General features: G+C 43.7%; 1 protein-coding gene across 1 annotated transcript; it reads left to right on the top strand.

Annotated features, from left to right (window-relative positions):
• The first annotated feature begins 1,635 nt into the window (after nt 1-1,635).
• Nucleotides 1,636-6,182, top strand: vgll2b (vestigial-like family member 2b). Its single transcript, XM_030044929.1, has 4 exons — nt 1,636-1,722; nt 2,239-2,584; nt 4,604-5,050; nt 6,139-6,182. Exons 1-4 carry the CDS (start codon nt 1,636-1,638, stop codon nt 6,180-6,182), a joined length of 924 nt encoding a protein of 307 aa, XP_029900789.1.
• Nucleotides 6,183-11,661: the final 5,479 nt, after the last annotated feature.

Here is an 11,661-nt window from a genome sequence, read left to right as displayed (position 1 = left end):
TGCCAAGGCCACATGCAATAGATACTTTACAGTATGCCAATAACATGTTTAAATCTGTATTAAAATGCTGATGCAAGGGTAGGCTGGGAACAAATGCATCAAATGTCACTTTCATCTCTCGCTATTTAAGAGCATGTTTGATTCCTTTATGTGCCAATATCCTGCCACCAGTTATTTATGCTATGTGTGATGTATGCATAGCAAGATGTTGGTCATGTTCTCCATCTAGAGAACGTAGCAGAGAGACGATGTAACTTCCCAGGGAGCTCGTCCGCTAGCATACATCAGAGACATTCCACCTCATCTGACACTCGTCCATGGAATTCTGCAAATTTTCCACACTATTCTCCCAGGCGTTCTAAAGTGCCTGTCAAAAAGACTGGCATGCCCAAACCACAAGCACCTGTAAACTCTTAAAAGATGAAAAAAAAAAAAGGCTGCACCTTGATGGAGAATGAATCTTACTGGGCCATGTAATCACATTAAAGGTTTTGAGGATATGTTTTTCATAATTTTTGTATGCAGACATATGATGTGTTGCTGTGTGTACCTGTGATGTGTCTGATTACCCATGTTAGTATGTTTGTGTGTGTGCGTGTGTGTGCATGTGTGTGTGTGTGTAGTTATCTTTTTGTTTGCACTACTAATAGGTGTTAATTTGTCATGGATTTGTGTAGAGTCCCTTTCTCCCCTATGCTGGTATGACCAGTGTATGCAACCTATAGTTGACACCTATGTGTCACTCTGGGAACACACTAAATACTTCAGATGACTTGAAGGTTTACTTGGCAACCGATGGCTGTTTTAAGACCATGGATACACTTTCAGCCTGGACTGAGCACAAAGTTTTGAAATATCTACAGTACACAGATAGAAATAAAAAAATCATTGAAACCACTTGGATCATGTGCTCACGGCTGTGTGGCTAGTTATGAAGCTCAATGACTTCATCCAGATCTATTTGTGTAACTGGATACAGGGCGCCTACACTTGCCTGACATTCTCTGTAACCTTTAGTATATACCAGGGATTCATAAGTTATGGGCCCATAAGTTCTCATCAGCGTGCAGCCTTGCAGGAATATGCAACCTTGACGGATGATAGTGGATTTTATGCATTTCAGCATGTTCAGCAAATTTCACCAACTTTGGCACTATTTAGGCCTATATTCTTTTGACAACTTGCATATTCTCTTAATCCGTTTCATCCGCTCTGTGTGTTTGATTATGTGATTTTCTGTGGGGAGGCAGGCAATTATCAGTCAGCCTTTAGGTAATCAATAATGTGGTATTTGTCTTTTTTTGTGGTGGTGGTAGTGGTGGTATCGGGAGTTTTGGTGGTCGCGGGATTGGTGGGGGGCGTCGTTAAAGGTGGGAGGGGTTGACAAGAGATGTACAGGATAGGACACCCTCATGCCTGCTCCATAAACCTCAACACATTTCGCTCCCGCAGCTGTTGTGGCACATACGGAGAGCAGAGCGGTGCGCTCTTCCCGGGGTTGACTATGGCACACGCTTTTTCGCATTGACCAGTGACCAGCGAGTTCATCTCTCCGCTGCAAAAAAAGGAATGTTGTCGCTCTCTCGCTCTGGAGGGTCGGTTTCCACAGATCAGTGAGGACACTGCTCATTTACCATGAGCTGTTTGGATGTTATGTACCCAGCCTATGGACATTACGCACCGTACGCACCGACCGCTCCTGCTTTTATCAATAGCTTACAGGTAGGGAACGATCATTTTTAAAAAATATGTTCCTCTAACGTTTCTTCTCGGTTAGACCCTTTGCTTGAACGACTTGGGAGTTTTAGTTTATGCAAAGAACGCTACTTGTGCGTAAAAAGTAATAAGCAGACGTAAAATTCGTTACAGAAAGATTTTTTCATAAATTATGGTTTTATTGAGTTTATTTAAGATTGAGAAAGATGTGAATTATAACTGTGTTGTTCTTTCGTTGATGGGCTTTACATTTGTTCTATATGCCTTCCGAAGCAAAGAAGTCTTGAACCCAGAAAAGTCGTACCCTTACACAAGCGCGCGCGTGCCCGCTCACGACCACACACACACGCACGCACGCACGCAAACACGAACACACACGCACACACTCCCTGCCACACAAAGAAAAACATTATGTCAATATGTCTCATAGACAGCTCCAGATCTGTCCTGTGCAGCACCACCTGTCTTAACCCCCCTCCCCTCTCTGCTCCCCACTTCCCTCCACTAACCCCTCCCTGGCAGGCACCCATCGGTCTGAGCAGCGCTTCTACTCACTGCCGGGACTTTATGGACACTCCCAGGGGTCCCGAGGGGGTGTCTGGGGGCCCAGGCACTGGAGGATCGACCTCCTCCTCCTCTTCATCTTCCTCTTCCTCTTCCTCCTACACGCCGGCAGCTTCACGGCCAGAGGAGGGCCCCAAGGAGAAGCAGGAGGCCCCTGAGGCAGAGTATCTGACGTCGCGCTGTGTCCTCTTCACCTACTACCAGGGAGACATCAGCAGTGTAGTGGACGAGCACTTCTCCAGGGCCCTCAGCTCCTACATGGACGGGGACGGCAAACGGCGGGCGCCAGACCAACAGGGCACAGGTACACAGAGGACACAGCAGACAAAAAGCACCAAGACGCATGCATGAATGCACATCACACAGACACACACACATTACTCATACAACTAAACAGCGCACCCTCATTTGCACACACACAGACACACATGTAGACACACACTGCTGTGTGGTCATCTTGGACTTTTCCCCCTATTCATAGAAATGTGCATTTAAAGTGTCTATACACAGTGCATTTTAATGGAATATTATCAATAGGTAATGAAAATCCACATAAGCTTAAAAAGGTGGGTATACCAAGTTTAGGTGGGTTTACCCTTTACTTCATCCCATTTATTTAAGTATAGGTTCCACAATTGTCTGTTTGGTGTCCTACCCTCGCTTTCGAGGCCACACAGGGTGAGGTGACAGATCTGCAGAGCACAGCAGAGTGTCGGACAGGTGATGTGATCAGGTGACAGGGCTGAAAGGCTGCCTGGTGGGACTGTTGTCCCTGGAGTGGTCAGGGTGTAGGGGGCAGGGGGCAAAAAGGTCAGGAGCTGTTAGCAGTCAAATGGGACTTGCATGACTGTGGTAGGCGTAAAGTTTTAAAGGAAAGTCAAAGTGTGCATACACACTGTCTCCTTGGTTAGAAGTTGGAATATTTTTGCAAGTTTTGTGCAGAACTCCTGAAAACTATAACCAGAACTAGGAGAACTAGGCCTGATGTGTTTAGACATTACATTACCCAACACAGTAGGCCAGTGTATCTTCGTAACCTTGTGCCATAATAATGTGATCCAGTGTCAATTATGAAGTTTTCATACATTTGTTTGATAACCAAAAAATGCAGATAAAAATACTTCTAACTCTCAAATCCAGTCTAAAATTCAATAAAAACCTAGAAGAGCTGAATATTGTTTTTGCTTGTATTCTCATTGCACCAAAATGCAAAGTTAAAAAACATATTGTCGTTTCCAGATTTGCTGAAGACACTGAAGCCTTACTCTGCGGGCAGTCTGCTGATGAGCCTAGTATATCCATGTAGGGCCTATAACCTCTAGTCTTGCTCTCTGCTTGTCTGCTCTCTGTCCATCTCTTTCCTAGTCCAGTTGGACGTCTTCATTTCGGCACCCAGACACGCTTCCTGCCTCACAACAGATACTATGTTTATACATGGCCGTAAGCGCACAGCCTCGCGGCATATCCCCTTCAAACGGTTCCGCGGCTGCCATTCTGACTCTGGCTCCAGCTTTCGCCCCACAATGGTCGCTCAGTTGCTCAGACTGCCTGCCGCTCTGATTTATATATGCTGTGGTCTGTGTGATACGGGTAGAGGGTACCGCAGCCACTCAGGGTGTCCAACGGTGTCTTTTTTCAGAGGAATATCTAAAGATAAAAGTATACTGCTAAAAACATAAAATGGCTTGCTGACATTCTGTCGAGGGCAAGGAGAGGGGGGAGCAGAGAAAACAACAGGTGGGGGGGCAGGAGACAGAAGAGAGGGACAGCGGGTGCTAGCACAGGGCCAAAGTTGTGTGGGTGAATATGTGTGTGTGTGTGTGCGTGCATGAGCGTGTTGTGAAACTTGCCGAGCCACTGGGCTGACATGAGAGTGAGAGATGTCGCCACACAAAATGATTTAAGGAACTGTGAACCATGTGCCCCTCTCCAGGTCAGCTTCTGCCTTATATGGACTGCAAGGATATAGGGACATCTCTCTTTCTACCATCCCGTCTTCGTCTTTTTCCCTCCCTCTCGTTCTCTCTCACTGTCTCTACTTGAACGTGGCTGTGTTTATTTCTGTGTTTTGTTGGGGCTGGGACTGTGTGTCAGTATGATCCAATGGTGAAGATATCTGGGCCAGGGGGTGTAGCAGTCATGTGAATGACATCTATGTTTTAGCAGGAGTTGCTTCTCTCGTGCACAGCTCCAGCTTTTCCATTTGTGTCTATAAATCAAGTGATTCACTCCACAGTTGTTACAACAGTGCGTGACACGGCCTGAATTTGATCGTTGTTTACACCCCTACGTCCCCCACCCCTTCTCTCCCTTACTTCATCAGACACCCCTTCACCAAGCAGTCGGAGAAGCTTCCCCCCTTCCTTCTGGGACAGTAACTACTCCTCGCCTCAGAGCCGCTCCCACTGTGAGACAGGAGCGCCCTCCTATTCCATGGACCCATATTCATCAGGGCTTCACCCTGGCCTGCCACACCCACACCCACATCCTCACCCACACGCTCACCCTCACTCTCACCCACACCCACCAGAGAGCTGGGGGTACCCGCAGGCTCAAGCCTACGGGCCGCCAAGGCCACTCCATGAACTGTACTCCCCCTCAGCTTTAGAGCCTCACTACGGGCCCCTGCTCATGCCCACAGTGCGGCCCCCTCACCTGCCCGCCCTGCCAGGCCACTACGAGGTGAGCAAGCTGGAGCCCAGCCCTTCCTGGCCCAGCCTCTTGCCCCCGGGAGACGTCAGCCAGACCCTGGCACTCAACATGGACGCAGGTACACATCCCAGCTTCACAGGCTTTTGCCGCACTGAACATTTTCAGTTTACAGCTTGTATGCAATCATTACAGACAGGGCAGACCAATATGAACAAAATCAAATATCACAGTATCTATAGTTGAATATCTTGGTACTGTAGGTATACTGTAGTAAGACTATTGGTGCTGTTACAAGATATTTACACAAAAGCTTTTGATGAACAATTATTAGTCATGTACTTATGATGACCAAGCAGGGAAAGGGCAGTAAGAGAACAACTAGAACAGTCTAATAAAGTTGAGAAAATTACAATTGCATTTATTGTAATGCAGCCTTTAAAATCGGGAAAAGACAACACTTAAGCCATATCACAATATTCAAATGTCCAAAAAAATCTAAACTCACACCACTATATTAATATAACATCAAAAATATAGTATCACCTAGTCCTAACTGATCTGACATGAGCAACAGACAACCCACATGAAGCCATTCTCAACACCGGTATGGATAACTGCAAATGGAAATTTCAGATACATATATTGACATTCATGAGGTGATGTAGACATTCCTAGGATGATGGTGGAGCCCAGGAGGGCATTCTGTGACTGAAAAATGTTTCCCTGGGGGCTTCATTATTAAATGCACATCTCTGTGTCGAGAACAACATGCTAAGAGCGTACTTGTCATTTATCAGGGTGCTGATTTGCCTGTTTAAGTTAATTAACTGCTTTAACACCTTACCCCAGGCATTCTCAGTTATGAATACTGATATTATTTAATCAGCTATTTGAAAACACATACACAGCCACATTACACACACACACACACACACACATGCTCGCAGAAATGCATGCAGCCTTCAAACCATCCTGACAGACATACAGATGCACGTGCACGCTCACGGGGACGCGCGCGCACCCACACACACACACACACACACACACACACACACACACACACAAACAATACATCATAATCATTACAGAAGGTCTTTTTCTCCTGGTTCTAAAACAGGATGTTTGGCAAAAGTAGGCTCCATGACAACCTGTGTTCTGCTGTTTGACATTGTCCTCCTCATTGTTTTCTTGTCCTTTTTCTCTCAGGCCTCCAGCACCACAAGAAAGGCAAGGAGCTGTACTGGTTCTAACGAGCCGCTCAGTCACATTGACCAGCCATTACCAGATCCAATTAGTCTCTGGACCTGCTCCTCTATTGAAGCAGCGTGTCCCTTTATCCCCCCCGTACACACTCCATCTCCATCTATACACCACCCCCTCCACCCCTCTCTCAGCCTCTGGCCTCCCCTGCCAGTATACAGCCTTGCTCCAGGTCGACATGTGTGCACCATGGAGATAAAGGGAAGAGAACGAGAGAGAGAGAGGGAGAGAGAGGGGGAGAGAGAGAGAGAGAGGGAGAGGGAGGGGGAGTGTCACTGTGTAATCTGTGCTGTTCCACTCTTTTCCTTGTCTCCCCCACTCTCACGTCTCTTTTCCACTCCTTCTCTCTCCTTCTCTCCTCTCTCCTTTTCTCTCCTTCTTTCTCTCTCTTTCTCTCTCTCTCTCTCTCTCTCTCTCCCTCTTCCTCTCTCTCGCTCTCTTTCTCTCTCTCGCTCTCTGCCTCTCTCTCTCTTTCTCTCTTGCTGCCGGTGCGGCACAGACCTTGGCAAGGTGCGAGCCACTGTGACCTGTTTGGACTGGGAGAGACAGGATCACAACAGACTTTTGTCGAGGACAGAGAGATAGAGGGATGAATGGAGGGATAGAGGGTTGAATAGCAGCGAGTGAGGCTTCCCTCCAACGTCCCTGGTTATCTCTGTTTCGTGCTCTTTGTTGGTACAGTGGTTGTCATCATCCACTTATCTGCATTTTACAAATGCAACATGCAGGGATAAATGGGACTAGCAATGATGGCTGTTTATGCATTGTGACTGCCATTGTGATGCCTTTTTGGTTAGTATATTATTTTGTTCACTGAAAAAAGTGTCTATTTATTTGTGTTCATGTGAATTTCTAAAATGTATGTTTGATTAGGCCAGTGTTCTGCAAATATCGTGGTTCGGTTTATTGTGTTTTCTAAAGAGAAGTGAAGGAGACGACCATAAATGTGTTTTTGATGCAGTTTTTGATCTGTCTATGAAGGAATCTTTTGTGGAGATTGAAGATAATTTTTCAAAAACATATCAAGTTTTGTTCAGTTCAACAAATATTCTCTTGTTCTGAATAGACTCAAAGATTAATTTCATTCATAATTTAATGATGTTCCATTTTAGTCCTTTATTTCTCAGTGTAATTTTTAGATGTTTTGAATTTGGACTTGAGAAATATTTTGGGATGTTTTTTTCTGCGTGTCATTTCTCATTTCTTTGTCAACGGAGATTGTGATGTCAATAAATATTTTTATGGTAAATTGTGACTCTCTTGTTTGTTTGCCTTGTGTAGTAACACAGCAATACAGTATAAGTAAAGGTGTAGCGCTAAATAAGTTCCATAATAGCTCAACAAGAAAAACACTTGCCAAAGGACAAATACCTGACATACCTTATGAATTCATCTTACATTTTCAGGGCAGTTTCTGATTTTATACACTGACTGACTCATAAAACATGAGAAAGTGTTGTAGGTCATGGTTTATACCAAGTGAATGCTGGAGACAGCAGCCCAGCCAGATGTGCCCAAGGTTGAGTTCTTCCGCTCTTCTCAGTCTTAGTTTAAAACACCCTCCATTTGAATTCCTCCTCGTATTCACACTTTGTCACCTATAAAGTGGGAACGAGTAGTGAATGCCAGCTATGTGTAACCAGAGAAGAAGCCAGCTATCCCAGCAATGCACCAAGTGTTGCTGTGTTATTGATCCGATAATCAGATTATGTGCTGAGGTATGCCAGTCTGGGCCACTGTCACAATTTAGCGGCTGTTATGTCTGACCCCCACTAGAGAGCGGCCAACTATGTGATTGGCTCTAAGCTGAGGAAACATGTAGAGTAATGAAATTAGCCAGAGTTTACCAGGGATAGCGTTCCTCTCAGTTTCCCATGCCAAGCATCTTATTGCCTTTTCACACTAGTATTGTCACTGGCCCTGAGGGTTTCCTTTTCACACGGTGAAACGTCCCAGGATCGTCCCTGCAGCGTGGATGCAGCCAGGCCAGGGCAGCTATTGTCACATTATGTTGTTTAGTCATTGATAAACCCCACATAGCATTAATAAATAGTCATACCCAATTGCAGGATGTGAAGAGAAAACATCTGTATTCTCTCAGTCACTGTTATCACATATTTATGGCCTATTATTGTTATAAGCTCTACATTAAAAGTAATTAATTTATTTAGCCTGTTAAATTTATTTGCATAATGAGCAGTCCAACAAGTACTGCAGGCACATCTATTATTGACTTGCAATCAAATAAACATCACGATGTAGTAAACAATATTTTCCAGTGAGCAGACATGTGGGCATATACCAAGTGGATGGTGCCCTCTGCTGGTTTGGTCATATCATTGCGCAACACTTTTGTGTGTGTGTGTGTGTGTGTGTGTGTGTGTGTGTACAAAGCCGGCTCATAAACTTTATTGCAAGCGATACCAGCTCACCCTATATCTGTTAGTCTTTGTACTCTCCACTGTGCTATTAACTAATGAAGCAAAACTGCCTTAAACCAGCCTTTACAGTTATGATTTAGTTTTCTGGGATGATGTCACGCAGTGTCTCCCGGCACACCAGAATGCTTGGAGTTTTTGTGGTCTGCTGAAGTGTCATTCATCAACAAAACAGCAAAACAAAAGCTTACTGAACAGGAAATTGAAGAGGAATCCCCTCTCATAGGCTAATGTCCCCAGAAATTCCTATAGAGGGAAGTGTGACCTGACACCCCCCAGCATCACCCAGCCTTTCCCGAGCATAGCTGTTGTTGTTGTCCTCTGGTTCCTTGATACACTGAGTCACAGTTTACAGTAGGATGAGTTTCAAACAGACCCACATTAAACCTCAAGGATTACCCCATCCGTGTGTCATATGAGCGCGAGAGGTCATAAGCAGGAGTCACGTTACACAGAATATGCTTGATAATCATTCTGATCATACCGAGAAATCTAAACAGAAACAAAAGACTCTCATGTTTGTTTCACAGTAGTTGAGACCACGTTGTGGATTTGAAGCTTGCTGGTCATAAGGAGTGGGCGATTTAAGATCAGAAGATTTAACTTCATTTTAAACACAAGTTGTTTATTCCATCCTTCCTTCCGCAAGATTCTGTGGAATTTTTGAGAACTTTTATTTACAATCTTTGTTGTGTGTTTTTGAGAGCCGTACGCAGAAGACAAGGTTTTCCTGTCATTTAGCGGAGTCTGCTTTATATTGTCTTAATCTTTCGTTAATGGCGCATAACTGTGTCCTTTGCCTCACATTACAGATTGTTACTGTAATTGTGAATTACAGCAAACATTACCAGGGCCATAACCTTACTGTCATGTGCAAAAGTCAAATGAAGCAGCGTGCCCAAATCGTAAGCCATATGGAAGAGGGAGTGGAAAATTCAAACCTTTTTTTCTCTCAGAGTGAAGTCCACCTACACACACACACACACACACACTCACTCACCCACCCACCCACACACACACACACACACAACCTTGATCTATGAACATATTAACTTTTCAGTCTGTATTTACCAGTGAGTTCGCACATTACCTGGCCTTGTCACTTGACTGCTGTTGTAAATGGCAGCTTTACGATATGCAAGGAGCATTATAAACGTAAGTATAAAACAAATGACTTAACATTGACATTTTCCATTTTTTCAGTTGCATTCGGTTCTTGTTTTCATGATGAAGACACAAAATTTACCACTGACAAAAATACTTACTTGTCATATTTTCCTGTTATATACCGTATTTTGTAATCATACGTGGTACTTTACTGAACAATAATCCCCGTAACAAACAAAAAGAGAAAAGAAAATTCAGTGTTTTAGAAAGAGTAATATTGAACAGAACAGGCCTAAATATGGGTTTAGTGACATCGGTAAATTTTTTGCTTAGCTTTCAAAGCTTCTTTATGGTCTGAAGGATTGTTTTGACATGAAAACCTTGTGACAGACGCATACATCGACAGCCAAACAACAGGCCGAGCACGCGGGCTGAAAGTCAGACAGCATTCACAGCCTCAGCAACTGCATCGCCACAAAATGAAAGTGTGCCACCATCCACGTTACACCATATGTATGAAGACATGTGGTCATATGCCATTATTATAGTTATTACATAACTTAAGGATTTTTTTTATCATTTCAGTGAGAACTTTTAATTTTGGTTTCAGCTTCATCGTGCTTGTTCAGATTCTTGTCTCTTTCTGTAAATTGTTCAGTAAATAATATTCACTTTCATGAGACCAACCAGTGTTCCTGACAATGAGGGAAAGGTAAATTACTCAGTAATTCACAGTACACGTGTTTGGAGGAAGAAAGAAAATCTTCTATGATTGTCAGTGGAAAAAAGTATGAATCACAAATCTTTCAGATATCAAACGCAAAAAATAATCAGTTCCAGTGTGTATGTGGGTTTGTGTGTGTGCGTGTTTCTTTCTGTGCTGTGTGTTTGCATGTGCATTCCTTTTCAAATGCAAGTGGGCACAATCATAAACAGCATTATTGATAGCAGGTTTTCCAGAATTACCAAAGCTCATTTTTTCACCACACAATAAAGTCCTCGTTCCTGGAAGTGTGTTTAACAGTTATTAAGAGCTTTTTTTTTATCTTTTGGCTCATTCTGCAGCGGTTTTCTAAGGTTCAGACAGAAGTGTTTTTGATGAGGTGGAGTTGAAATGCTTTAGTCAAACGTGGGGGAGTAACTTAAAGCAGAACAGGGTTAAGCAATGTCAACCAGAAGTTTGGCAGGACAAATCAAAGACATGAACGTTCATATTTCTTTCATTCATTCTCAAATAATTGCACTGAGATGTCCTGGTAGCGCTGTCTACATTTCCAAGAAATATGAACGGTATTGAGAACTTACACATTTTCCAGCATGATTCAGTAATGTAGCACCTAAAATGCGTGGGCAAGGAAAAATGTAAATTGCGTGTGTGTGTGTGTGTGTGTGTTTGTCTTGTTGTGTGACTGAAACTAGAGTATGCCATCTACAAAGAAAAAACAAAAACGCTTCAGTGTTTTTTACAGAAACACGGGGCGGCGGGGAAGAACCACAATGGCAGGTAACGCCTCTTGTTTTGATCACAGCACATCCATACTGTAACAAGAAGAGAATAGAAAATTAAGTGCCATAGAAAGAGTAACTCATCACAGAAATGTTTTTGGCTGACGAGGATGACACATATAATGTTTCCCAAAAGAATGGCATCATGCAAAACGTCTCATAATGCATCACTTCTCATTCCCCTTTTTCAGTAATTGACTGGTGTGCATCTCTCTCTCTCTCTCTCTCTCTCTCTCTCTCTCTCTTTCTCTCTCTCTCTCTTTCCTTCTTTACATGATCATCTGATGTTTATGAGGTGCTGACAGCCACCTGACTGGACATAAACCACAACTGTACTCAGCTATATAAGAACGTCTCTCAGACACAGATTTCCATCACCTGCAGCTGGTTATACCCCAACCATCACCACACACACACA

This window comes from Myripristis murdjan, chromosome 22, assembly GCF_902150065.1.
Source record: "Myripristis murdjan chromosome 22, fMyrMur1.1, whole genome shotgun sequence".
NCBI lineage: Eukaryota > Metazoa > Chordata > Actinopteri > Holocentriformes > Holocentridae > Myripristis > Myripristis murdjan.
This window is presented reverse-complemented; position numbering and strand designations above follow the sequence as displayed.

Bases quoted from the DNA above. Each gene is read 5' to 3' on its own strand.
- vgll2b (XM_030044929.1), top strand. From the start codon at position 1,636: ATGAGCTGTTTGGATGTTATGTACCCAGCCTATGGACATTACGCACCG. The intron at 1,723-2,238 runs GTAGGGAACGAT...CCTCCCTGGCAG, and splicing joins CTTTTATCAATAGCTTACAG to GCACCCATCGGTCTGAGCAG. The intron at 5,051-6,138 runs GTACACATCCCA...TTTTTCTCTCAG, and splicing joins GGCACTCAACATGGACGCAG to GCCTCCAGCACCACAAGAAA.